Source organism: Macrosteles quadrilineatus, unplaced genomic scaffold, assembly GCF_028750875.1.
Source record: "Macrosteles quadrilineatus isolate MER2022 unplaced genomic scaffold, UCM_ALF_1.0 Scaffold_1__1_contigs__length_201487025, whole genome shotgun sequence".
NCBI classification, from domain to species: Eukaryota; Metazoa; Arthropoda; class Insecta; order Hemiptera; family Cicadellidae; genus Macrosteles; species Macrosteles quadrilineatus.
In genome coordinates this window covers 16348356-16374353 of record NW_026542594.1, presented here as the reverse complement: position 1 = coordinate 16374353, position 25998 = coordinate 16348356, and the positions used below count along the sequence as shown (strand labels likewise).

General features: G+C 36.3%; 1 protein-coding gene across 1 annotated transcript; it reads left to right on the top strand.

The window, feature by feature from the left end:
- The first annotated feature begins 3528 nt into the window (after nt 1-3528).
- On the top strand, nt 3529-25426 carry LOC128994820 (alpha-latroinsectotoxin-Lt1a-like). Its single transcript, XM_054419620.1, has 6 exons — nt 3529-3609; nt 4055-4160; nt 18536-18682; nt 21173-21502; nt 22781-23407; nt 24971-25426. Exons 1-6 carry the CDS (start codon nt 3529-3531, stop codon nt 25396-25398), a joined length of 1719 nt encoding a protein of 572 aa, XP_054275595.1. The 3' UTR covers nt 25399-25426.
- Nucleotides 25427-25998: the final 572 nt, after the last annotated feature.

The following is a 25998-nucleotide window of genomic DNA, read 5'->3' as shown; positions in this document are numbered from 1 at the left end:
TGACACTGTCAGTGACGATGACGACTGACGAGACCGTTCATGGAGGACCACAACCCCCCACCACCGCGCCTTGGGACAGCGGAATTGGAATCGGAACGGTACATCGGTCGGTGGGGCACACGGGAGGGACTAAGGTAAAATTTAGTATCATAAAATTAAACTGTCATAACCTAACCTAACCAACCAAACTTGCTGATATGAAAAATTTTTTGACAAAAAGTTAGAGTTGCCAGCGGTATTCGAACCCGGGACCTCCTGAACACTAATCCGAAACGCTACCATCTAGGCCACAAACGCCGCTGAAATCTCATCGTTTCGTAACGGTAATCGTGTCGCCTCAAGAGAAGACATTAGCAGAGATAAAACAAACAACCTTAGTAGATTTCTCATCCTAATGGAACAGCTGAAGACAATTTTATTGTTAGTGCTGTACGGTTTATGTAGAGGTCGTGTTTTGTTTACAATTTGGGTACTTCAGTATTAAACGGAGGCCACATTTTGTCAGCGCGCTGCGGCGGTTATGTTAGGTTGGGTTATCGTAAATATTATGTGTGTAGGACTTTCCTCGCTTCGTTATGAATCGAACGATACTTTCTATTATGATAACCCAACCTAACATAACCGCCGCAGCGCGCTGACAAAATGTGGCCTCCGTTCAATACTGAAGTACCGATTCCCGTTAATACAGTCATTTAAAACCTCGTTTAACCAAATAATACGATCTAATCATAAACAATAAATTGTCCTCTAGTTATTTAACCAAACAGTAAAGCACAAATCAAGAAATTAACCCTAATATAATAGAAACAAAATTTCGTCGACACTAGCGCCCAGTGTGGCGTACATGAACTAGACATGAAAAACGAGCTTCAAAATTTACAATGGGATGAGAAGTCTACTTGTGGGTATTTACTCAGGGGAGGTATAGAAGAGGCTACGATGAAAGCTGAGATCTTTTTATTAGCTGAGGGAACGCCATTACCGTAACAAAACGTTCAACAGCCATCGGCCTCGGTGGTCTATTGGTTAGCGTGCCGGGCTGATACACTGTAGGTCTCGGGTTCGAATCCCGCTGGTAGCGTTAACTTTTTGTCCAAGATTTTTTTACTATCAGCAAGTTTGGTTGGTTTGGTTTGGTTATTACAGTTTAATTTTATTATTAAGTCATTATAAAATTTTAATTGAGCAATTTCTAGTTTTATTTAATAAACAGAATTATTTTTCCGATTACTAAACTTTTGTTATATTATTTCTTTATCAGCAAGTTTGGTTAGTTCGGTTAGGTTATGATAGTTTAGTTAAAAAATAGTAAAATTGAATTTGAGGCATTTATAATTTTATTTTATTAACAGAACTATTTTTGCGATTAGTAAACCTTCATTGCCAAAGTGCTCTCTACTACAGCGCTGTTCACGGAGGAATTTTGAACTAAATGCCTCATTTGTACCTCCCCTAAGTCAGACCCCTACTTGTGTTGGTTAGTCTATGACATTAGCCACTAGAGATATGACGTCACTACACCTTTAGCCTTAGTCCCTCCCGTGTGCCCAATCCGTACACCGGTGCGGCTTCTTCTTCTTCAAATCCCAAGCCTCTTCAGTGTCCTCATTCATTAGAACTAATAGTCGATTCGATAGGAACAAAGTAGTTTGTTTAATGTTAAACTATAGTTGCAGTGATAGTTGCTCATTAAACCAAAGTATTTTTTCAGGAGTTATTTACAAACTAATAACAGTCACAATTTCCGATGAGTTAAGCGTCAACTCAAAGATTATGTAACAAATGGAAATACCCACTTTTTATCATTTTTTTAAAGGCTATTATTTAGTGTTTAATTCCTACAAATATTTTCCACTCAGCCGAATGAGATTGTTCATGATTAGCCTATATTCGTCATTGCTGCCAGTATATCTTTACAAATAATTATTTTACTTTTTTTTACTTAAATAACAGTATAATTTGTTCACATTATTACTAAAGAACTACCTGAATTCCTCATTCCTGCTTAACCTGTCTGCCACAATTAGTTGTTCTAATAACGTCAATATTGTATTTACCTGAGAAAATTTAGAGTTAAAAGGCCTGATATGTTGTTCAGATGGTTTTTGTTTGCCTTAACTGTGAATAATTGAACGCTTCAATGAAAGTTTTATAAAAATACCCCCGCCGCAGCAAACCTGCCGACTAAGCGAATTTCCATTTGCCTGAATTGATTTTCAATTGTATGTATTTAATTAACATTAGTTTTTATGAGTACCTAGGCTTGGTGCTACAGGGAGGGTAAAAAATTGTATTTTTGGTAAAATATGAATAACTTTGTATAAAATAAATAATTTTACCAAGTTTGATTAAAATATATCCATAAACAAGCAAACTACAACATTTTACAATATTCTCCATAAGAATAACATGGGAATTTAAAAATAACATTTTTTTTAATTTTCTCCGTAACCAATAATTGTACAAAAACACTTGGATATACTGAATTATTTCTTTTTTTAAGCTCTTTAAAAAGGTCCGGAGAGAAATTGGGAAATTTTGTGTTTAGAGGGTAAAAAATTGGAAAAACCAATTTTTACCCCATAAAACCCCCCGTAAAACCCTGTTCCCATGGTCCGACCATGGTTCGCGAACTCATTCAAGTTTATCCTGCCTTACACCTTCAAACCAAATTTCATCAAAATCGGACAAAATTACTCAAGTTATCGTGTTCACGGACACATATATATATAAATCTATATATATATGTGTGTGTCCGTTAGCGCGACAACTGAAGCAAAATTGATACGATTTTGATGAAATTTGGTACAAACGTGTAAACCTAAATTTATTCAAACGAGTTCGGGAACCAGCATAATCGGACCATGGGATCAGGGGTTTATGGGGTAAAAATGGGTTTTTCTCATTTTTGACCCTAAAAACTTTAAATTTCTAAATTTCTCTCTAGACATTTTGAAGAGCTTAAAAAAACAAATAATTTAGTATATTGAAGTGCTTTTGAATGTTTATTGACTACGGAGAAAATTAAAAAAATTGTAAATTTAAAATTCCCATGTTATTCTTATGGGGAATAGATAAACTGTTCTAGTTTGCTGGTTTATGGATATGTTTTAATCAAATTTGGCTATTTGGTTTATTTCATACTAAGCTATCAATATTTCAATTGAAAAAATACACCTCAACATCTTCCCCGTAGCAGCAAACCTAACTACTCACTAAAATTAATGTTATTTAAATAGGAAATAAATCTGAAAATTTATAGGGAATATTTTAGTAGAAATCAAGCCGGGTAAATGGAAATTCGCTTAGTATGCAGGTTTGCTGCGACGGGGGTATTATAGATATAGATATGGTCAGTTAGACTTGTATGGGCTATATCTAACCCCAGCTTTTGTTTTCTCATTCTAAGTATTGTAACTGTATATCATCATCTGATGAAAACATAATATTTATAAATATTGTGTACTACTTTTAAATGATTATTTTAATTCCTCTTATTTTACTGCGATAAGTTATAAGGTGACAGAAATGGAAAAGAAACGTTTGCTAGGATCTAGTGATTCAGACGATGGCTTCAGCATTTACTCTCAAAAGCTTTCCAAAAAGAAGGTAGGTACACCAGTGAATTTACCAGCTATTTAAGCTTGAGTTTCCACTTGTATCATCATGGGAAAATAGGCTACTATAAGCAATAGTGTAGGGAGTGGTTTTTAAGTTATGTCTTAATCCTCCTGTACTTCTAAATTATAAAACTTAATAAGAAGAAAAACACATTTTATTGCACGTAAATCACTGCACCAGAGAATGGCCACATGTGTTATACATAGCATTTTAAAATTGTATGTACCGGCCTCCATTACACCAAATAACTCGTATAAGATTCTCACGTCAAGCTGGACAGTGTTAACTTTATACAAATAACCATTTCAGGATGGCTAAAAAATTTTTAGTGAATGACCACTTCTCATCTAGTAGGCCTAAATTAATAATAAAGACAACATTGGTAGCCTACACTATGTATTCAAAATTTACACTAATAGTCCATATTTTTCAGAGAAAAAGTCATGTTATCGATTTCAAACAAATAATCAAAGTAATAAAAAGTGGCAAAGAAGATGAGATTAGGAAACTATTGAGGAAGAGGAACCTTGAGCTAGCAGGTAAACTAGCTTGTCAGACAAATTTTTATAAGTTGGCCCACTAGAACATTTTAATAATTAATAGTACTACTGTATATTTTTATTCTCAATTTATATTGAAATTGTTTAAATTACAATTTTACTTTTAACTCACATTTTATTTTTTAACCAATGCTGTTGGATAAAACTATATATACAGGGTGTCCCATGAGAGGTGTCTCAAATTTATTACGGAAAAACGGCTTAACGTACAAGGATGAAATAGAATTATTTCCCGCTAAATGGACCCCAAGGAATAACGTAAAAAGATTTTTATCTTTTTCCCAATACAGGGTGTGCCAAAAACTGAGGGTCACTAGTCCGAATCTCAGAATGTTCAAATGTAAACATTTGTCATGTTATACACCATATTAAAGGTATTTAATAGACAAACATTTTGGCAAAAACAGAAATTAATTCTCTTTTTCAGTTTCAAAATGGCGGCAGTTTTTTTTAAATAAATAAATTTTTTTTAAATAGGCCTATGTGTTTCCTATACCAATGCATTTAGCCCATCTCCCGTTGAATTTTCTTACTCGTTATGAAATTAGCTTTTCTTTTATATGGTACAAGTAGAGGTTTTTTTAAATAATAAAAATTACAAAAAAGAAAAAAATATTTTTGAAAATTTGCAAATGCTCATTGTTCAAAATTTTCAAATAGCAACATATGTCAAGTGGCACATCATTTTATAGGTTGAAAAGTTAAAGGGGGGGTGCAAGTTACTTTTCAGCCACATAGTATCCACATAGTAGTATAGTATCTATCTATATATTAATTACGTAAGCCGATTCTTTGCGTCAAAATTGTGGGCGACTGGGAAGTCGTAGAACGACGGGAGATGGCTCAAATTAAAGGTCTTGATTCCGTGACGGCGGGAAAAATAGTGAAATTCCTAAAATCTTAACACAAAATTAGATATAACGTAAAATGTTCTCCATAAGAATAGCATTAGAAGGCATTTTACTGCTGATTTTTGTTTACTTCAATACAGCTGATCGTGATTTATCATTAAGCAAGTAAGCTTACATTTGGATTACTCATTTGCCAGTCAATTCTGCAATGTAATGTATACCATATAAACCCAACTATATAAAGGGATAACGTTACCCTTAATAATCAAGACTTTTTAGTTACCGGTATGTCAAAGTTAAAATCAATTGTTTTCAAGATTAAAGAAACGATTCAAGATTAAAAGAAGATCTTCTTTGTTTTGATTTCAAAACATATGTTAAAGATTGATTCTACACTTTTTGTAAATTTACTAACATTTATATTTGAGATTTATTGTAGTGTTTAATCAATATTTTGTATGAAGTGGAGTAACCTCAACGGTTACTCTTAAAGAAAACAATTTGGGAATAGAGATGAAGTACGTACAGATATTTGTTCATTAAGTACTTAAGTAGGCCTACTTTGTTAATTGCTCCAAGCAAAAAAGGTTCAAATAATATAGCTACCGTAGCCTAGCATGAACGGTAGAAAAGAAAGCACCTATATATAACAGTAGAACATAGAGGTAATTTCCGTTTCATAAAACTAACAAAAAGTAGGCTATTTATGTCGTGATTAGTTTCGATAACTATGGGCAATGGAACCCTAACCAGTCGCAAAATAGTTAGTATTTAAACGTTGATTAGAATCTTTTTTTGTAGAATATGTAAATCAATCGCATCTTAAGGAGGATTACCACCACATATACTTACACTAAGCTAATAATAGTGGTTGTATTAATGTTCATCAGAAACAAATTTAGGGTTAAGTTCTGTCAATGAGATGCCTTTACTTAAGACTAATTTTGTTAAACCTTTACAAAATGAGCATAGACTTAGAAATAATAACTGGGTAGGGAAGGGATGCTAATTAAGTGGTTTTGACCAAGAACTAAGTTTATGTCAACACACAATTTTTTGCCTTTTCTTATTTGACGAAGACAATTTCCAATACTGTATTTCAATCGTGGAAGCCTTTTTATCAGCATTAACCAAAAAATACCCCCGCCGCAGCAAACCTGCAGACTAAGCGAATTTCCATTAGCCTGTTAGGATTTACAATAAAATGTCTCCTTAAAAATATCATATTTATTCCCTATTTAAATAGCATTAGTTTAACAAGTACTTAGGTTTGCTGCATTAGGGAGGGTAACGGTGTTTTTTTTTTTGTAAAATGTTAATTGTTAGTAAGAAAGGTGCTTAGGTTTGCTGCAACAGGGAGGGTAAAAAGGTGGTTTTGTTATGTTAGTAGGTTAGTAAGAAATTAATGTATTTTCTAAATTCGATCAAAATATGTTCATAAACAAGCAAACTACAACAGTTGACTTTTTCTCCATAAGAATAACATGGGGATTTTAAATTTACAGTTTTTTGGAATTTTTCCGTAACCTATCGGCACACAATAACGCTTCAATATACTAAATTATTTGTTTTTTATACTCTACAAAATGGTGTGAAAAGAAATTGTAAATTTTTTTGTTTTTAGGGTCAAAAATGGAAAATCTATTTCTACCCCATAAAACCCCCCATAAACCCCTGTTCCCATAGTCCGATCATGCTGGTTCGCGAACTCGTTCAAATAAATGTAGGTTTACACGTTTGTGCCAAATTTCATCAAAATCGGATGATTTTTGCTCGAGATATCGTGCTAACGTACACATATATATATATATATATATATATATATAAATATATATATATATATATATATATAAATAAATATATATATATATATATTTATATATATATATATAAATATATTTTGTTATTGTATACATCAATGAGGGCTACTTTAAATGTTACTAAGCAAATCAAAATACCACAGTACCCTAAAAACATTTTATTTTATATTACTTACATGTTTCGGACATTAATGCCATGATCACAGTATAGTATATAACCTATTAGTTTCTTTTATTTACAAACATTATTAGATATTTCTTATTAAAGAACAGGTGATAACTTTTATATTAAGGGAAGGAGGTGTTTTCTTTAAGATGTATAATTTCATTGAATATTACGTTTTGATTTTGAATTTGTGTCAAGTTTAGTAAATTGTCTTTGTCATTAATATGGTGAGTATAAATATAAAAGTCTTCCTTTGTATTCATTTTTTCACCTTTATTTTCAATATCCAGAATGTGCATATTTTTATTCATTTCTGAGTATGTATGGTCGGTCTGAAGTATATGTTCGGCGTATGAGGATTTTTGTGTTGTCATATTGTTTGATCTGATTGCCTGTATATGCTCTTTGTATCTGACTTCAAATGTTCGACCTGTTTGACCAATATAGTATTTTTCACAGTTGTTACATGATAATTTGTAAATTCCTGATTTCTTATATACATTTGGTGGGTTGGGTATCGTATTTGTTCTTTTTTGTATTATGTTGAAAGCGTTATTCCTTGTTTTATAACTTAGTTTAAATTTTGAGTTCGGTAATGTCTTTCTTAAGGTTTTGTTTAGCCCTCCGAGTGTCACGTGTTTTGGCCTTAATGTCAGCCTATTTTTTGCTCATTTGCAAGGTTTTATTAAAACTGATCTGAGAAGCTTAAAAACAATGTTAATTATACTGTTCTATATACCATTTTGTTTGGAAAATCTTGGGCTTCAATATTATCAGTGCCGGATTTGGGGTACTTGCGGCCCTAGGCCAAATTACTTGAGCGGCCCTCCCCCTGTGGTGAAAATTCCTTGCGATCGCGGAAGTAATAGTGACTATCTCCTATACATCAAGGGAACATCATCATCGGCCCCCGTGATCCTGGATGAAATCATGGACATCTCTCCTAAGCCAAGTCAAAGCCATCATAGTTATCCGGGACCGCAGTAAAATCGTGAACATCTCCCACGGGCCGCAATCACGGGGACATCATCATCGAAACTTGCGATCGTGGCAAAGTCGTGTTAAAAACCTCTCCCGTGGACTGCGATCATGACGACTTCATCATTGTCACCCGCGGCCGTGCCGAAATCGTAAACATCCCACTCGGGAAGCCATCACGGGAACGTCCTCATTGACACCCCCAGCCGCGGCGAAATCAATAACATCTCCCGTGAACCGCGATCACGGGGACATCATCATCAACACTCGCGGCCGTGGTGAAATCATGAACATCTGCCGCGGACCGCAATCACGGGGACATCATCATCGACACTTGTGACCGCGGCGAAATCGTGAACATCTCCCGCACACGGGCCGCAATCACTGGGACATCATCATTGACAACTCGATACAGCATCTAAATCGTGAACGTCTCCTTCGGGCTGCGATCATAAGGACACATCCCCGTCACCCGCGGCCGCGGCTAAATCGTGAACGTCTCCTGCGGGCTGCGATCATTAAGGACACATCCCCATCACCCGCGGCCGCGGCTAAATCGCGAACGTCTCCTGCGGGCTGCGATCATTAAGGACACATCCCATATGTATTTTGGGCTCACACTGACTATATGGACTACACATAGTAGGGCTACACATATGGACATATGTATTTTGAACGTATGGCCATGGTTGGTTTGTCCTAGGGGCTTGTACGCTGGTTGGTCACTGACAGATGTGCTAGGTGTGTGTGTGTGTGTGAGAGAGAGAGAGAGAGGGAGACAGGAAGATTATTTTTGTACAGTTTAAAATGTAAGTTATTTTCTTTTGTTAATGTTTCTGTATCCATGATTTAGATTTTGTCTTTGTTGTATATTAATGTAATTGTTAAAATATATGTGTTATATTTATGACAGGTTAAGTGTAAGAAAGGGCCATGTGGCCCTAACTTTTGCCTGTATAAATAAATAATATTTCATTTCATTTCATCCCCATCACCCGCGGCCGCGGCTAAATCGCGAACGTCTCCTGCGGGCTGCGATCATTAAGGACACATCCCCGTCACCCGCGGCCGCGGCATAATCGTGAACATCTCTCTCGGTCCACGGAGACATCATTATGGTCACCTGTGATCGTGGTAACTGGTGGTTTAATTAATTTTTTTTTTATTTTATTTTATCTAAACAAATGTTTTTTCCCAATCCTCTGCGGCCCCCTTTTGCTCTGCGGCCCTAGGCCGCGGCCTAATCGGCCTAGTGGTAAATCCGGCACTGAATATTATATATAAAACATAAGGAAGATTTAAAAAAAAAAAAATTTTTTAGGTAAAAAAATGTATAATTTCGAAAATTTTCAAAAAAAAAATAAGTTTGCGCTCAATGAAATTGTATAAATTATAGGCCTATAAATATTTGAAAATAGCCACTTTGTTCTAAATTTTATGAGGATTACAAATCTATAATAATATAAGGAAGTAGATTTGCAAATAAAAAAGTTATGGGCAAAAAACAGATTTCAGTACATAGCGTTTAGCTAAGAATGCATAGCCCAACCATAGCTAGGAATCTGGCTGATAATTTACATCAATATCACTACCTACTTCTTCAGGATCATCAACCAGCACTTCAAAACCACTTAAATCTTCTTATAATGCACCACGTATATCACTACTTTTGATTTTTAACACTAAAACAATGATAAACGTAATAAAACACATCAGTCATCGGTCCGAGGGTAACCTAGCTGTTTACAAATACACGCACGTCAGCTCAGTCAGCTGTCTGCTACAATATTTTCGGAACTAAAATGAATAGTGCTTAGAGACAGACCTCTGCAGAAAGCTTAGAATATTACGGACAGAACGATACCTAACTCAATCCAGTACAGTCCGATTCAGTTAGTCATAGAGCCTTCGCCGTAAACAGTGTTCGCGAGTCGCTGCAGCGACGCACGACACTATACAAAGTGCGTTACGCGTCGCTGCAGCGACGCATGACACTCGGAGGGTTAAGGATGAGCTGAATGGAATACATATAAATTCTTTCTTTACGTTTTCTTGTTCTTCTACTTTCATTCTTTTTGTTTTTTCATTTTTTATTAATTTTTCAATCATTTTTTCTTTGTATCCATTTGTTCCTGCAATTCTTTTTATAGTTTTCTTTTCTATTTCAAAGTTGTCTTTAGACATTGGTATGTTAAGTAATCTAAATACCATTGATTTGAATGTAGAAACTTTGTGTTGCCAAGATTATATAGACGACTATAACAAAAAGGTAGAAAACTTTATTGAAGACAATAATTACAGAGAACTCTCTAAAGATCCCACACTAGAATACAGTAAAGAAATTAATAGTACAATATCTAAATGTAAAACTTTAAATAAAAGTGACATGATACAACTAAAAATGATAAATCCAATAATACCAAAATTTAGAGGACAACCTAAAACACATAAAACAAATGTACCAATACGTCCTGTTGTTAACTACCGAAATGCCCCAGCATACAATGTATGTAAGTACCTAAATAATAAACTAAAACTTAAGATAAACTTTGAATCTGGATACAGTATCAACAATACATATAAATTAATTGAAAAAATTAAGGATGAATTAATACCTGAAAATGCAATTTTTATCTCCTTTGATGTAACTAATATGTATTCAAATATTCCTACAAAAGATACCCTTCAAATCCTTCAAGAAACTTTAAACAAAAATAAACAGGTTTCAAAAAATGAGTTAAATGATCTTATGAAACTATCTAGAGTAGCAATCAATCAAAGCTATTTTGAATTCAATGGCAAAATTTTCAAACAATTAGAAGGATTGGCTATGGGTTCTCCACTTTCTGGTATTCTAGCAAACATATATATGCAGCATCTAGAATCATCAAAAATCATAAACGACGAAAATCCATTTAAAAAAGATATAATCTATTGGTATAGATATGTCGATGATATACTAGTAGTACGCTTATTCTGCGCGTAACGGGATGAGTGAACATGAGCGCAGTAATGAAATAGTCCACCCACACCTAGCCTACCTACCGGTGTCACTGGTGAACACAGTGTTATTTGTATGGGCAAATCAACCAAATCTTAGTCAACAACAATCCTAACTTCTCATCCATTAATCAAACAAAGTCATTGGTAATATACGTAATGGATTTCCAACAGTTATCGATAGGAGGTAAAGCCATCGTTCCTGTACAACATGTCTTTTGATTAAATGAAGCCTATTTCCATATTTGTTATGAAGCCTATCATAAACAAAACTAAGCCAAACTAAACTAATCTAACTTAACCTAGAACAAAGCATGATGTAAGGAATCTCCTAAAAAATATCGTATGGCTTTCAATGATGATTTAAAACAACAATATCGTAATTATATCATCTAAAAATGATTAAAAATCCAATATATATTAATCTAACTAATGAAGGGTCCCCACACTCCGGACTGCTCGCCTTGACTACTTCCATCACCACTTCCTACGTCGTGGACATGTTTACCTCCCTTCCTATGGCATTTTAGTATTGCAGGTACATTAACCTAACTGTCACAAAGGGTCCCCACACTCCGGAGTGCTCGCCTTGACTACTTCCATCACCACTTCCTACGTCGTGGACCTGTTTCCCTCCCTTCCTTTAGCATTTTTTTTATTGCAGATCCATTAATCTAACTGTCACAACGGGTCGCCACACTCCGGACTGCTCACCTTGACTACTTCCATCACCACTTCCTACGTCGTGGACCTGTTTCCCTCCCTTCCTTTAGCATTTTTTTTATTGCAGATCCATTAATCTAACTGTCACAACGGGTCGCCACACTCCGGACTGCTCGCCTTGACTACTTCCATCACCACTTCCTACGTCGTGGACCTGTTTCCCTCCCTTCCTTTAGCATTTTTTTTATTGCAGATCCATTAATCTAACTGTCACAACGGGTCGCCACACTCCGGACTGCTCGCCTTGACTACTTCCATCACCACTTCCTACGTCGTGGACCTGTTTCCCTCCCTTCCTTTAGCATTTTTTTATTGCAGATCCATTAATCTAACTGTCACAACGGGTCGCCACACTCCGGAGTGCTCGCCTTGACTACTTCCATCACCACTTCCTACGTCGTGGACCTGTTTCCCTCCCTTCCTTTAGCATTTTTGTTATTGCTGATCCATTAATCTAACTGTCACAACGGGTCGCCACACTCCGGACTGCTCGCCTTGACTACTTCCATCACCACTTCCTACGTCGTGGACCTGTTTCCCTCCCTTCCTTTAGCATTTTTTTTATTGCAGATCCATTAATCTAACTGTCACAACGGGTCGCCACACTCCGGAGTGCTCGCCTTGACTACTTCCATCACCACTTCCTACGTCGTGGACCTGTTTCCCTCCCTTCCTTTAGCATTTTTTTATTGCAGATCCATTAATCTAACTGTCACAACGGGTCGCCACACTCCGGAGTGCTCGCCTTGACTACTTCCATCACCACTTCCTACGTCGTGGACCTGTTTCCCTCCCTTCCTTTAGCATTTTTGTTATTGCAGATCCATTAATCTAACTGTCACAACGGGTCGCCACACTCCGGACTGCTCGCCTTGACTACTTCCATCACCACTTCCTACGTCGTGGACCTGTTTCCCTCCCTTCCTTTAGCATTTTTTTTATTGCAGATCCATTAATCTAACTGTCACAACGGGTCGCCACACTCCGGAGTGCTCGCCTTGACTACTTCCATCACCACTTGCTACGTCGTGGACCTGTTTCCCTCCCTTCCTTTAGCATTTTTGTTATTGCAGATCCATTAATCTAACTGTCACAACGGGTCGCCACACTCCGGACTGCTCGCCTTGACTACTTCCATCACCACTTCCTACGTCGTGGACCTGTTTCCCTCCCTTCCTTTAGCATTTTTTTATTGCAGATCCATTAATCTAACTGTCACAACGGGTCGCCACACTCCGGACTGCTCGCCTTGACTACTTCCATCACCACTTCCTACGTCGTGGACATGTTTACCTCCCTTCCTATGGCATTTTAGTATTGCAGGTACATTAACCCAACTGTTACAAAGGGTCCCCACACTCCGGACTGCTCGCCTTGACTACTTCCATCACCACTTCCTACGTCGTGGACCTGTTTCCCTCCCTTCCTTTAGCATTTTTTTATTGCAGATCCATTAATCTAACTGTCACAACGGGTCGCCACACTCCGGAGTGCTCGCCTTGACTACTTCCATCACCACTTCCTACGTCGTGGACCTGTTTCCCTCCCTTCCTTTAGCATTTTTGTTATTGCAGATCCATTAATCTAACTGTCACAACGGGTCGCCACACTCCGGACTGCTCGCCTTGACTACTTCCATCACCACTTCCTACGTCGTGGACCTGTTTCCCTCCCTTCCTTTAGCATTTTTTTTATTGCAGATCCATTAATCTAACTGTCACAACGGGTCGCCACACTCCGGAGTGCTCGCCTTGACTACTTCCATCACCACTTCCTACGTCGTGGACCTGTTTCCCTCCCTTCCTTTAGCATTTTTTTATTGCAGATCCATTAATCTAACTGTCACAACGGGTCGCCACACTCCGGAGTGCTCGCCTTGACTACTTCCATCACCACTTCCTACGTCGTGGACCTGTTTCCCTCCCTTCCTTTAGCATTTTTGTTATTGCAGATCCATTAATCTAACTGTCACAACGGGTCGCCACACTCCGGACTGCTCGCCTTGACTACTTCCATCACCACTTCCTACGTCGTGGACCTGTTTCCCTCCCTTCCTTTAGCATTTTTTTTATTGCAGATCCATTAATCTAACTGTCACAACGGGTCGCCACACTCCGGAGTGCTCGCCTTGACTACTTCCATCACCACTTCCTACGTCGTGGACCTGTTTCCCTCCCTTCCTTTAGCATTTTTGTTATTGCAGATCCATTAATCTAACTGTCACAACGGGTCGCCACACTCCGGACTGCTCGCCTTGACTACTTCCATCACCACTTCCTACGTCGTGGACCTGTTTCCCTCCCTTCCTTTAGCATTTTTTTATTGCAGATCCATTAATATAACTGTCACAACGGGTCGCCACACTCCGGACTGCTCGCCTTGACTACTTCCATCACCACTTCCTACGTCGTGGACATGTTTACCTCCCTTCCTATGGCATTTTAGTATTGCAGGTACATTAACCCAACTGTTACAAAGGGTGGCCACACTCCGGACTGCTCGCCTTGACTACTTCCATCACCACTTCCTACGTCGTGGACATGTTTACCTCCCTTCCTATGGCATTTTAGTATTGCAGGTACATTAACCCAACTGTTACAAAGGGTCCCCACACTCCGGACTGCTCGCCTTGACTACTTCGTTCACCACTTCCTACGTCGTGGCTCTGTTTCTCTCCCTTCCCATAGCATTTTTAGAATTGCAGATACATTATTCTAACTGTCACAAAGGGTTCCCACGCTCCGGAATGGTCGCCTCGACTACTTCCTTCACCACTTCCTACGTCGTGGCCCTGTTTCTCTCCCTTCTCATTGTGTTTTTAGAATTGCAGATACATTATTATAACTGTCACAAAGGCTTTCCACACTCCGGAGCGCTCGTCTTGACTACTTCCTTCACTACCTCCTACATCGTAGACCTGTTTCCCTCTCTTTCTATAGCATATAAGTATTACCATAGATTAAACATACTCCCTTAGGGAGTATGTTTAATCTATGGTATTACAGATATATTAATTTTAACAGTCACAAAGGATTTCCACACTCCGCACTGCTCACCTTTCCGCTTCCTTTACCACTCTCTACGTCGTGGACCTGTTCCCCCCCCCCCCCTTCGCATAGCATTTTAGTATTACTAACATCTTTGAATATTTAATATTCAATGCCCCAACATTAAATTGAATAATGTAAAAAGCAGCTTTGTTCGAAATATATACATATATATTTTTAATTTAAAGGTGAAGTTTAATACTGAACATAAACGGTATATAACTGCTGATTAATATTGTAAAGTTCAATTTATTATTCAGAAAGTTGTGAAATTTAATTAACTTAAACAAAATTATTCTGAAACCTGTGAAATTATAATGATATATATTCATAGACGCCAAACTGTTTACTCCATGAATAAAAAAGCTTAGAGTAAAAGTCGTTCTCTCTGTCTTAAGTAGACAACAAAATTGTTGGTCGCAAAACGTAAACAAATAAGAAGAAGAAGAAGGTAGCTCCTAATGTTATTCTTATGGGACAAATTTAAAAATGTTTTTAAGGTTTTAATAATTACTACTGAACGGAATCGTCTAGAATTTTAATGAGGTCTTCCCACTGGTGTCATAATTATTTGTGCAAAATTTGAACGCTATAAGTGCAACGGTTCTTGAGTTTTTGGTGCGAACACACTCACTCACAGACAAGCGGACAACTTTTCTCCGACTCCGCTATACACGATACATAGATTCGTTCACTTCGTTCACTCATCTATTATGCTTATACAACGGCAATAAAGACTCATATCAAGATTTTTTGAAATACTTAAATTCTATCTCCCCAACAATTAAATTTACGATGGAGACACAAGAAAAGAAGATAAATTTCTTAGACATAACAATTACTAAAGAAAACGATCGACATAATTTCAATATATATAGGAAACCTACCCAAACTGACCTAATCATTCCATTTGAGTCAAACCATCCTTGGCAACACAAAATTTCTACATTCAAATCAATGGTATTTAGATTACTTAACATACCAATGTCTAAAGACAACTTTGAAATAGAAAAGAAAACTATAAAAAGAATTGCAGGAACAAATGGATACAAAGAAAAAATGATTGAAAAATTAATAAAAAATGAAAAAACAAAAAGAATGAAAGTAGAAGAACAAGAAAACGTAAAGAAAGAATTTATATGTATTCCATTCAGCTCATCCTTAAACAAAACCTTAAGAAAGACATTACCGAACTCAAAATTTAAACTAAGTTATAAAACAAGGAATAACGCTTTCAACATAATACAAAAAAGAACAAATACGATACCCAACCCACCAAATGTATATAAGAAATCAGGAATTTACAAATTATCATGTAACAACTGTGAAAAATACTATATTGGTCAAACAGGTCGAACATTTGAAGTCAGATACAAAGAGCATATACAGGCAATCAGATCAAACCATGGTGGAAGGAAAAAACATAGGTGTGCTATTCCCACGTATTCTGACGTCACTCGGATTGCAAACAAAATATCACCTGATTGTAACTGTCAAATTAGTATGTATTTGTTTTGATTTTATTGTTTTTGTTTTTATTATTATGAAAACAATAACAACCAAATCAAAACAAATACATATACTAATTTGACAGTTACAATCAGGTGATCTTTTGTTTGCAATCCGAGTGACGTCAGAATATGTGGGAATAGCACACCTATGTTTTTTCCTTCCACCATGAGATCAAACAATATGACAACACAAAAATCCTCATACGCCGAACATATACTTCAGACCGACCATACATACTCAGAAATGAATAAAAATATGCACATTCTGGATATTGAAAATAAAGGTGAAAAAATGAATACAAAGGAAGACTTTTATATTTATACTCACCATATTAATGACAAAGACAATTTACTAAACTTGACACAAATTCAAAATCAAAACGTAATATTCAATGAAATTATACATCTTAAAGAAAACACCTCCTTCCCTTAATATAAAAGTTATCACCTGTTCTTTAATAAGAAATATCTAATAATGTTTGTAAATAAAAGAAACTAATAGGTTATATACTATACTGTGATCATGGCATTAATGTCCGAAACATGTAAGTAATATAAAATAAAATGTTTTTAGGGTACTGTGGTATTTTGATTTGCTTAGTAATATAAATATATATATATATGAATTTGAACGGATGGTGTTTTTGGCCTCTAGGGACCTCAAAACGAAAAAATAAATCGGTCCCAGGTCCAGGTCTTACCATGAGTACCACGGTAATAGCTTATTCCCTATATGGGAAATTCGCTAAAACCAAAGCTACCTTAATAAACCAATATTTATTCTTTAGCAGTTAAATCTCTGGAATCATTAATATTCTTTATTGAAAATAACATCAACAAAAGCAAACAAAGACAAACAACAAACTGTTTTTTTGTTTTTTTTTTTACACAAAAGATATGTTGTACTGGGATATCTATCCTGACAAATATATAAATTGATTCTGAGTTTGTTTAAATATTACAATAATTTCTTTTCCATTTGAGCTTTTTAGGGAATTATGTCCCTACAAGCCACTAGTTAATAATTAATTATCATTTTATTATACTGTGAGTTATGTGCTTAATTTATCCTAGGATGATAAATACATTTATTTATTTTAGGATTCACCAAAGCAAAATAAATTCAGAAAATTAATCAGTTCATTTAATTCCCTCATCCATCAACATAGGATATTAAGTAGCTGTACTACTGTAGACCAGATTGTATGTGACCAATAGACTGTATGGTACATACATGTACCATACATTTTAGCAACCATGTACGGTACATGATTGCTAAAATGTAAAAGGTAAAACTGTGCTTCAGCAAATTTTTTTAGCTGTATTAAATGTCTTCATTATAGTCATTGGTTTTTCTTTTACCAAACTAAATAATATGTAGCTCATCTATAAGTCTTTTGGATTAGGCCTAACCTATTCATATAGGGGGGCCCACCAGTAGATCGACAAGTTGCTTCGTCGTCAGACCACTAGACCGTCTTTTAAAACTAAATACGGAAAATTTCTTCGTCGACAAGTTATTTAATCATCAGTCCCGTTAAAGAGTGGACGGTAAAATTAAATTATTAAATACGAGAATCCTGTTTGTCTACAGTTGACTTGACCCCTAACTCCTCACTTCGTCGTCTTTTAGGTGGTGATGGGTAGAGCGGCAACGCGCGCAGCTGTGCAGGCGGCTTACAATATCTTTAAAATAATAGGTGTTTATATTATAACTATTTGAGATGAGGACGCCATCTATGTGCGTATTTACACCCAGGAAATATGAATGAAGGATGAGTAATGCACAACTCTTAAAGGGATGAAGCGCCATTTGGGGATGGTGGGGGTTGAAGTGTCAAACTGAGGGAAGCTCATAATACGCAAGGTTATTTGACCTCCATTTCACCCATAAGTATATATATACAAACAAGACCCATATAAATATCAGGATTTACAATACTACACAGTTCTACAAGATTTGTAACTCAGTGCATATGAGCATGGATAAAAAATACTCCCCTAGTAAATTTGTCAACCTTCTGGATTAGCTGAAGACAATTTTATTGTTAGTTCCGTCCGGTGCAATGTAGAGGTAGTTTTTTGTTTACAATTTGTTTCTTGTTATTTCAGTACCTAATTTAAAACCTTATAGCCAAATAAAACAATCTTATTATAAACAAATTTTAAAATCTGATGGGAGCTGGGCAAAATTTAACAGAGCGAAGTCTGAAGCCTTTGCTCAATATTTTGAGAATGTGTTCGAATAAATGCGGCAGTAAACAACGAGGAAGAGATACTTGAATATTTAGATGCTCCATTACAAGTTGACTTCCCATTGCAGAAGTTCAAACCATCAGAAGTAAAATTAATCATCACCAACAATCTTCATTCTGACAAGGCTCCTGGTTGCGACCTCATAACTGGTAAAATACTTAAAGAGCTTCCACGGAAAGGAATGTTTTTGACTATTTTATTTAATAAAATGTTAAAACTTGAATATGTGCCAGATCATTTCAAAAGAGCACAACTGCTAGTCATTCCGAAACCTGGGAAGCCTCTTGACCAGGTATAAGTTCATACCGACCTATAAGTCTTTTACCAGTAATGTCTAAGTTATTTGAAAAATTTCTTCTGGAAAGGATACAAGACCTAATTGGCGAAGATGTAATTACTGCGCATCAGTTTGGTAAACGGAAACACAGTACCATAGAAAAGGTTCACCGAGTTGTTGACGTGATACGTCAATGTATGGAAAATAATAAAAAATGTTGATCAGCTGCCTTCTTGGATGTTAGCCAGGCATTCGATAAGGGGTGGCATGTTGGCTTGTTATAAAAAGTGAAAATGTTTGCACCCCATTCAATTTTTACCATTTTGAAATCCTACCTTCAAAACAGGACTTTCCGAATTAAATATCAAGATGTCCTTACTGACCTACATCCAATATTGAATCTGGGATTCCTCAAGGAAGTGTTTTTGTATATAATGAAACTAAATCTGTCCTCCTTTCTTTTACTCTAAATCGAAATTCTTGTCCCCCTGTTGAAGCAACCACACACGGGAAGGGCAGAAACTCAATAATAGATTATTACCGTATGTTAAAAGAACAAAATGATTTGTTATTAGTTACTATCAATTGAAAATATGGACTATATAAAAGTGATTTTGAAAGCGGACATGCCCACCCCCACGGACACCCGCGGGGGAGGGAAGGATAGCTCGTAACCGCGGCTCATGGACTCTTCAAACCCGACTAGCTAACTGTCCCCCAGGTTCGGCGGTCCTACTCCTACACGTCACATGGAATGATGACACCTCTTGTCAGCAGAATAATTAGGCCACACATTCCATGCTATGATCAAAACAACTGAACGTGATGTAGCAATCGATGTACCCAATCCAATACTTTGTGACACTCAACAAAACCCAAGTAAACTGCCAGATTATGCTGGCTAGCAGAGTTGCGACACTCTTCCACTGACCTATTGCCAATACTAACGGCAATAACCAAAACTGGGTTTTGGGCTGGTATCCATGATATTCCAAAAAAATATGGTTAATGACTGCCTGACCGTCACACTGTCACAATAAAAAGGAACCCAACTTCCTGAAGTAACTGACGTTAAATACTAAGGTATCCATTTAGATAGGAAATTAACATGGAAAACACACATTTGGAGAAAACGGCAAAATCTAAATTTAAAACCTAATCAGTTAAATTAGCTCATCGGAAGAAAATCAAAACTTAGTCTAGAAAATAAATTAAAAATTATTGCTGTATAAAACGATATTCTAACCAATATGGACATACGGAGTGCAACTTTGGGGCTCGGCGAGTACTTCAAATAGGTATTGAAATTATACAAAGATACCAATAGAAAATTCTGGGAAAGATAACTAATGCACCTTGGTATGTCACCAATAGAACGCTACATGAAGACCTTAAGATCCCTACAGTTAAGGACAAAATCATTACGGTATACCTTATGTGAAAGATATATTTCAAAATTAGAATGTCATCAAAATCATTTAGCGTTGAACTTACTTAACAACACGGATACAATTTACAGACTTAAGAGGCCATCAATTCTGGACCTACCCTTCAGATTTTTGTGAAGTGTTTCATCGAAGAATTTGTTGCTGACAGTGCTTAACATCTATTTTTAATGCTCAAAAGTTATTATAAACAATATCTTGTCCTCCAACTATGTAACCAACAGTAAAGCACAAATCATAAAATTAACCCGAAGATAAAATAAATAAAATTTTGTTGACACTAGCGATCAGTGTCACCAGACATGAACTAGACACAAAAAACATCAAGCTTCAAAATTTACAAAGGGATGAGAAGTCTAGTGTTGATACATTGTCTATGGTATAAGCCAGATCTAAATTCCATCGCAGATTACTAATAAAATGGCAGAGGAATGTGTGAGACCGAGGACAAGGTTAGAGTTTGCTATAGAAACAACAAAACTATCCGTTGCATTCACACGCAGATCATCCAATACACAGGGCTTCGCACCACGGACAAAATAAATCTGCCGCGTATCTAGTGTTCAATGAAGCTAGTATTTTCAGTTGGCAATACTGGCTTCTAGCCTCGAGCGACATGGTTCAACAACTGGACTCGCTTCCCAATCCTGGGTTATCCCGGTTAGCGCCGCCCACTCTGCTCCCCTATACCCATACCTAAAAGATGACGAAGTGACAAAGTGAGATGATCGTTGAGTCAATCATTTAATTTTACAAGTTGGTCAACGGGACTGATGATGAAATAACTTGTTGGCGAAGAGGTTTTTCTTATTTATATATTTAATTCAAAAAGACTGTTTAGTGACCAGATGACCAAGTAAATTGCCGATCTACTGGTGACCTCCTCTTCAGTTTTTTTTTTTTTTTTTTTTCACCAGATGGAAACGGGTTGTCAGTACTACATGTGGCAGCCGCTTCAAACAACAGGGATGTGCTAAGTTTGCTGCTTGAGGATGAACGGTGCTCTGAACTATTGAACTCTCAGGACAAAGAGGGTTTCACACCACTCCTAGGGGCGGCAATGGTAGGAAGTTATAGTACTCTGGATCTACTGTGTGCCCAGGGAGCTGATCCTTACAAGACAATCCTTAAATATGGCAACATAAACATTCTACACCTAGCCGCTAGACGGTCGGATAGCAAAGCTGCACAGATAGTTTTGCAATACAACTCATCCCCAGAACTAATCAACGCATTAAATGATAATGGTAAACATGATTAGAATTTACTTATCTTGGTTATAGTAATTCCTAGGGTATGTTGATGTGTACTAGGACCAAATAGGCTATGTCTTAATTCTTTCTTTGTTATGAAAAAATTATGAATATAGTTTTTACTCACAATTCACACAGGGGATTATATACCCAATTAAGATTATAAAAGAAAATACCTCCACCACAGCACATGAAATTAAATGCAAATTTTTCTTTGTTGAGACAAACTTAGTACCTCATGGTCCTTTAGTTAACATCTAAAAAGAACTAACAATAATAACACAACATTAACAAAACTAGTCGCTCTGCCCGTGCCTTACCAAGGGAAGAGAACGCAGAGAAGATTATGGTGATTCTTCACCGCCTTATCCAATGCAAACTATTGGTTGATTAAGCACTTATTCTTGAGGTTTTTCCTGACATACAATAACGTACCTACACATATACACCATCTGCTGCATCCAAAGCTAATGCACACCACCTGCCAAGCTACAGCCATCCGGTTAAGGTAATATTCTTTCAACGCCACCATAAGGATTCGGGTTTTTTATGGATATAACGGGATAAGGTATTGAGTTCCATGAGTGGCATGCAGTTACTACATAAGATTAACCCACAACCTAAATCAATTTACCTCATTGGATTTTCACTGAAATATTTCCTTAAACATGTCAGATTTATTCCCTAAATGACTTTGGGTTTAACGACCACCTACTTAGGTTTGCTGATCCAAGTGTGTTTTTAGTAAAATTTTAGTGGCAGGTTTGATCTAAGTGAATCCATATATGGATTCACTTTGATCCTCGTTTTAAAAGTGGTTTTAATTCCCTAGTTTTAAAAGGGGTGTATGGGTGGTTTTGGACACCCTGTTTATATGAATTTGGAAGGTTGATGTTTGACCTCTGGTGAAATCAAAATGAAAAAGTAAATCGTTCCTGAGTCCAGGTTTTACATTGAGACTTACGGTAATAACTTATTCCCTATATATGGAAAATTCGCTTAAAGGTAAATTTATCAACTGAAAATCAGATCTTGAATCTGGGTTGTACACCATTATAAAGCCATTAAAAAAATCAGCTACCCTCCTAGAAAGCTGGCAAATGAGATTTTGTAATACCGTACCTTCTGTTAATTCAATATTGATTTGATTGGAAATGGAAATAGGTACCTTGCTTTGAATGTGAAATTTATTGGTAGAATTAATACTTTTAATTTAAATGCTCATGTAAACATTTTTTCAGATGTAAAACTCTTGGTTCTTATATGTTGCAGGAGACACTCCATTGGTAGAAACTGTTTATCTTAAGTCTAGAGTGTTGCACCTTCTGCTAAAAGTCGGAGCAGACATTGCCATTAAAAACCCAGCGAACGGTAGGACAGTGCTGCACGTCATAGTTGCCCACAACAGATTGGGTTTGCTTAAAGAAATCTTACATCATCCACAAATTACTGAGGATTTTGCTGAATTTAGAGATATAAAGGATGACACTGCACTTTTAATCGCAGTCAAGCTAAATAACTTTGAAATGGTAAGATGCCTGCTAAACCGATTTCAAAACTTGACTGGTTTTAATGACATTGATCAAGAGTCAGTTTTTCACATGGCTGTCCGTCAGGATAAAGTTGATATATTGAAAGCGTTATTAGATTCTGGTTGTATATATTGTTTAGACTATATGGATAAAAGTGGGAGAACACCCTTGTTGTACGCTGCCGAGCTGAACAGGGCAAATTGTTTAAAGGAGCTGATTGATAATGGAGCGGATTATAACTTGAGAAATCTAAATACTGGGGAAACATTTATTCATGTTATTGCAAAATATTTGAGTCATTCTACTCTTCCTTGTGTGATGAATATTTACGATGTCACTTGGTTTTTTACCCAAGTAGATAGCCAAGGTAACACACCCTATATGACTGCTATCATTTTTGGAAATGCTAAATTTCTTAAGGAAGCGTTAAAAATGACACAGGTGAATTTGTCTGATGAAAACTCAGAGGGAGAACCACCTGTGTACTACACTGCAAAGCATGGTCACTTAGACACCATGAAGACACTGCTTATGTCCCCTAGGTATTACAACTACATCAGCAGCAGGAGAACTACAGAGGAACTGAGCGATCCTGATGAGATTCTCAAATTAGAATTGGTGGGAGACTTGTATGCAACAGATGTATACCTCCTCCTTGGAAAATTCACTAAACATCCTCTTTATCATTGGTTTCCCACTGGGTTACTTCGAAGAACTCGCCAAAATAGAAATGTTTTTCACGCCTGTGCACTCGGAGGAAATTTTGAAGGACTAACACTTTTGCATGACTTTTTCAGTTTATTTGCCCCTGAACACTTGGGTGAAATGTTTGATAGGGCGGACCTCATGGGAAATACTCCACTCTTATTTGCGGCTCAATGTGGAGTTGCATCCATTTCTTGTGTCCATTATTTTGTCACTCGAGGAGCAGACTTGGCTTTAGAGAACAATACAGGATTGAATGTTTTCAATGCCGTTCTTACTTACAATCCAGAAGTAGCAGAATCATTGCTAACGAGTCTTTTGGATACGTGTGTAACAGGAAAACAAGAGCACTATTACGAAGAGAAAATAAATATAAATGTGAACTTCAACATGCTATGTCCACACGATAAACAATTCAGTCAAATGAGAGTTGTTTATACATTATTTGATGAACTGACTAAACCCGATTGTTCAAAAGCAAGGAGAAAAGTTCTGCAACACCCAGTAATTGAGTTGTTCTTGAAAAATAAATATCAAGCACAGAAATTATACCTAACGATTCGTTTTCTTGTGTTGTTCTCTGTAACAAACGCTCTATCATTTTTCTTGCCCATAATTTACATTGGCGATAATCCTGAAAAGAAATATAGTTTCTTAACCTCGTTTGTTCAAAAAGTAATGGTAATTGTATTTTTATTGTTGTCTTTCATACCTGCTATGTTTAAAATACCAAACTTGATACAGAAGAGAGTTTGGTTAACTGATGCTGTATCATTTGTACCCCTTATAATAATGACGGCATTAGTTGGATTTGGAAGAACATTTGTACTGGCTCCTGAACTTACGGCTATTATGATTTTTTCTTGTTGGATTTATGTTATGGTTTTTCTAACTACATTGTACTACAAGAATTCTTTTCAGCTGGCTGTATTTTTTCATGTTTTGAATGGTATATCTAAACATCTACTAGTTCTGACTGTATCTATGTTTGCGTTTTCACTTAGCTTCTTTTGCATTTACTACAATAATGCTAAATTCTCTAGTGTACCAAGATCGTTTACTTATACATTCATAGTAATTTTTCTAGGTTACTTTCCAGACTTGCCACTTTTTGATAAAGAATATTTTACTACGACTCCAGTGACCTTTCTTTTTGTTATTGAGTGCTTGTTGATAGGTGCCTTTACATTTATTATAGTTCTAGGTTTCATCAACATGTTGATAGGTCTAGCAGTCAGGAGTGGGAATGTCGCAGAGCTAGATGGAAAAGTCTACCAGCATCATCATCAAGCTCACTTCTTATACATGATTGAGTATTGGTTCAACAACAAATTTTACTGGTGGCTTTTGAAGAAAGGGATTTTTACAGAAAAGCTGAAGAGATTTCGTGATGAACAAAGAATAAAACTCAATGTAGGACTCTATGACGATGAACTAAAAGATGTAGTCACAGATTTTTCTATTCGTCAGTTCCGAAGCATTATTTTTCAACAAAATAAATTGAAGACAACCAAATTCTCAGAAAGCCTTGATGAAGTCCTTTTTAGCTGGATCAACGATAGAACTAGCACACCAAGTCCCCAATCTCTCATAGACAGGCAAGCTAAGTGGGAAGATGAAAACTCTGATCTAAGTGTAGATATTGAACAGTAAACATAATGTCCAAACTCACTGATTAATAAATGACAACATTAAAATAGTTTTACAATCTTCTATATTCACACCACTGCAATATATTTCATCTTGTCCCTGGTATTGAGAAATAAAATATCCTATCTATAACTCAACGCAATACCCTGTCATAATTTAAGTTTTAACTTTTAAGTATATACCTACTCAAGTATCCTCTATCATCCACGGTGTATACAATTTGTTCTGTTCAAGTTATTGCACTGGGTAAACTATTTGATATCATAGAGTGTTTGCAAAATTTATGAATATCTAAAATTTTAGATAGGGCTAAAATTAAGTTTGGCACAGCAATGTAATAACAATGCAATTTGAGACGTTTATCCTACAACAGACTATTTTCTATGAACATACAGATTTTTTTATCCTTTTAATTTTTTTGGGCGGAGAGGAAATCCTCATGGACACTCAAAAACCTGTGTCAATGAGTAGTGCCGGACTCTTACCCTAAAAAAAACTCTGCATATACAAAAGAATGTAAGAACTAAAAACAAATATAAAACATATAACTACTGTATTATTTTTAGATTGAATTTTGAATTTTTTTAAACTTTGAATAACACT

What these genes read in the sequence shown, in the direction of transcription:
- LOC128994820 (XM_054419620.1), top strand. Translation starts at nt 3,529, where the DNA reads ATGGAAAAGAAACGTTTGCTAGGATCTAGTGATTCAGACGATGGCTTC. An exon ending in AAAAGCTTTCCAAAAAGAAG is followed by an intron (nt 3,610 to 4,054) that starts GTAGGTACACCA and finishes CATATTTTTCAG; the next exon opens with AGAAAAAGTCATGTTATCGA. An exon ending in TGGTTGCGACCTCATAACTG is followed by an intron (nt 18,683 to 21,172) that starts GTAAAATACTTA and finishes TTTTTTCACCAG; the next exon opens with ATGGAAACGGGTTGTCAGTA.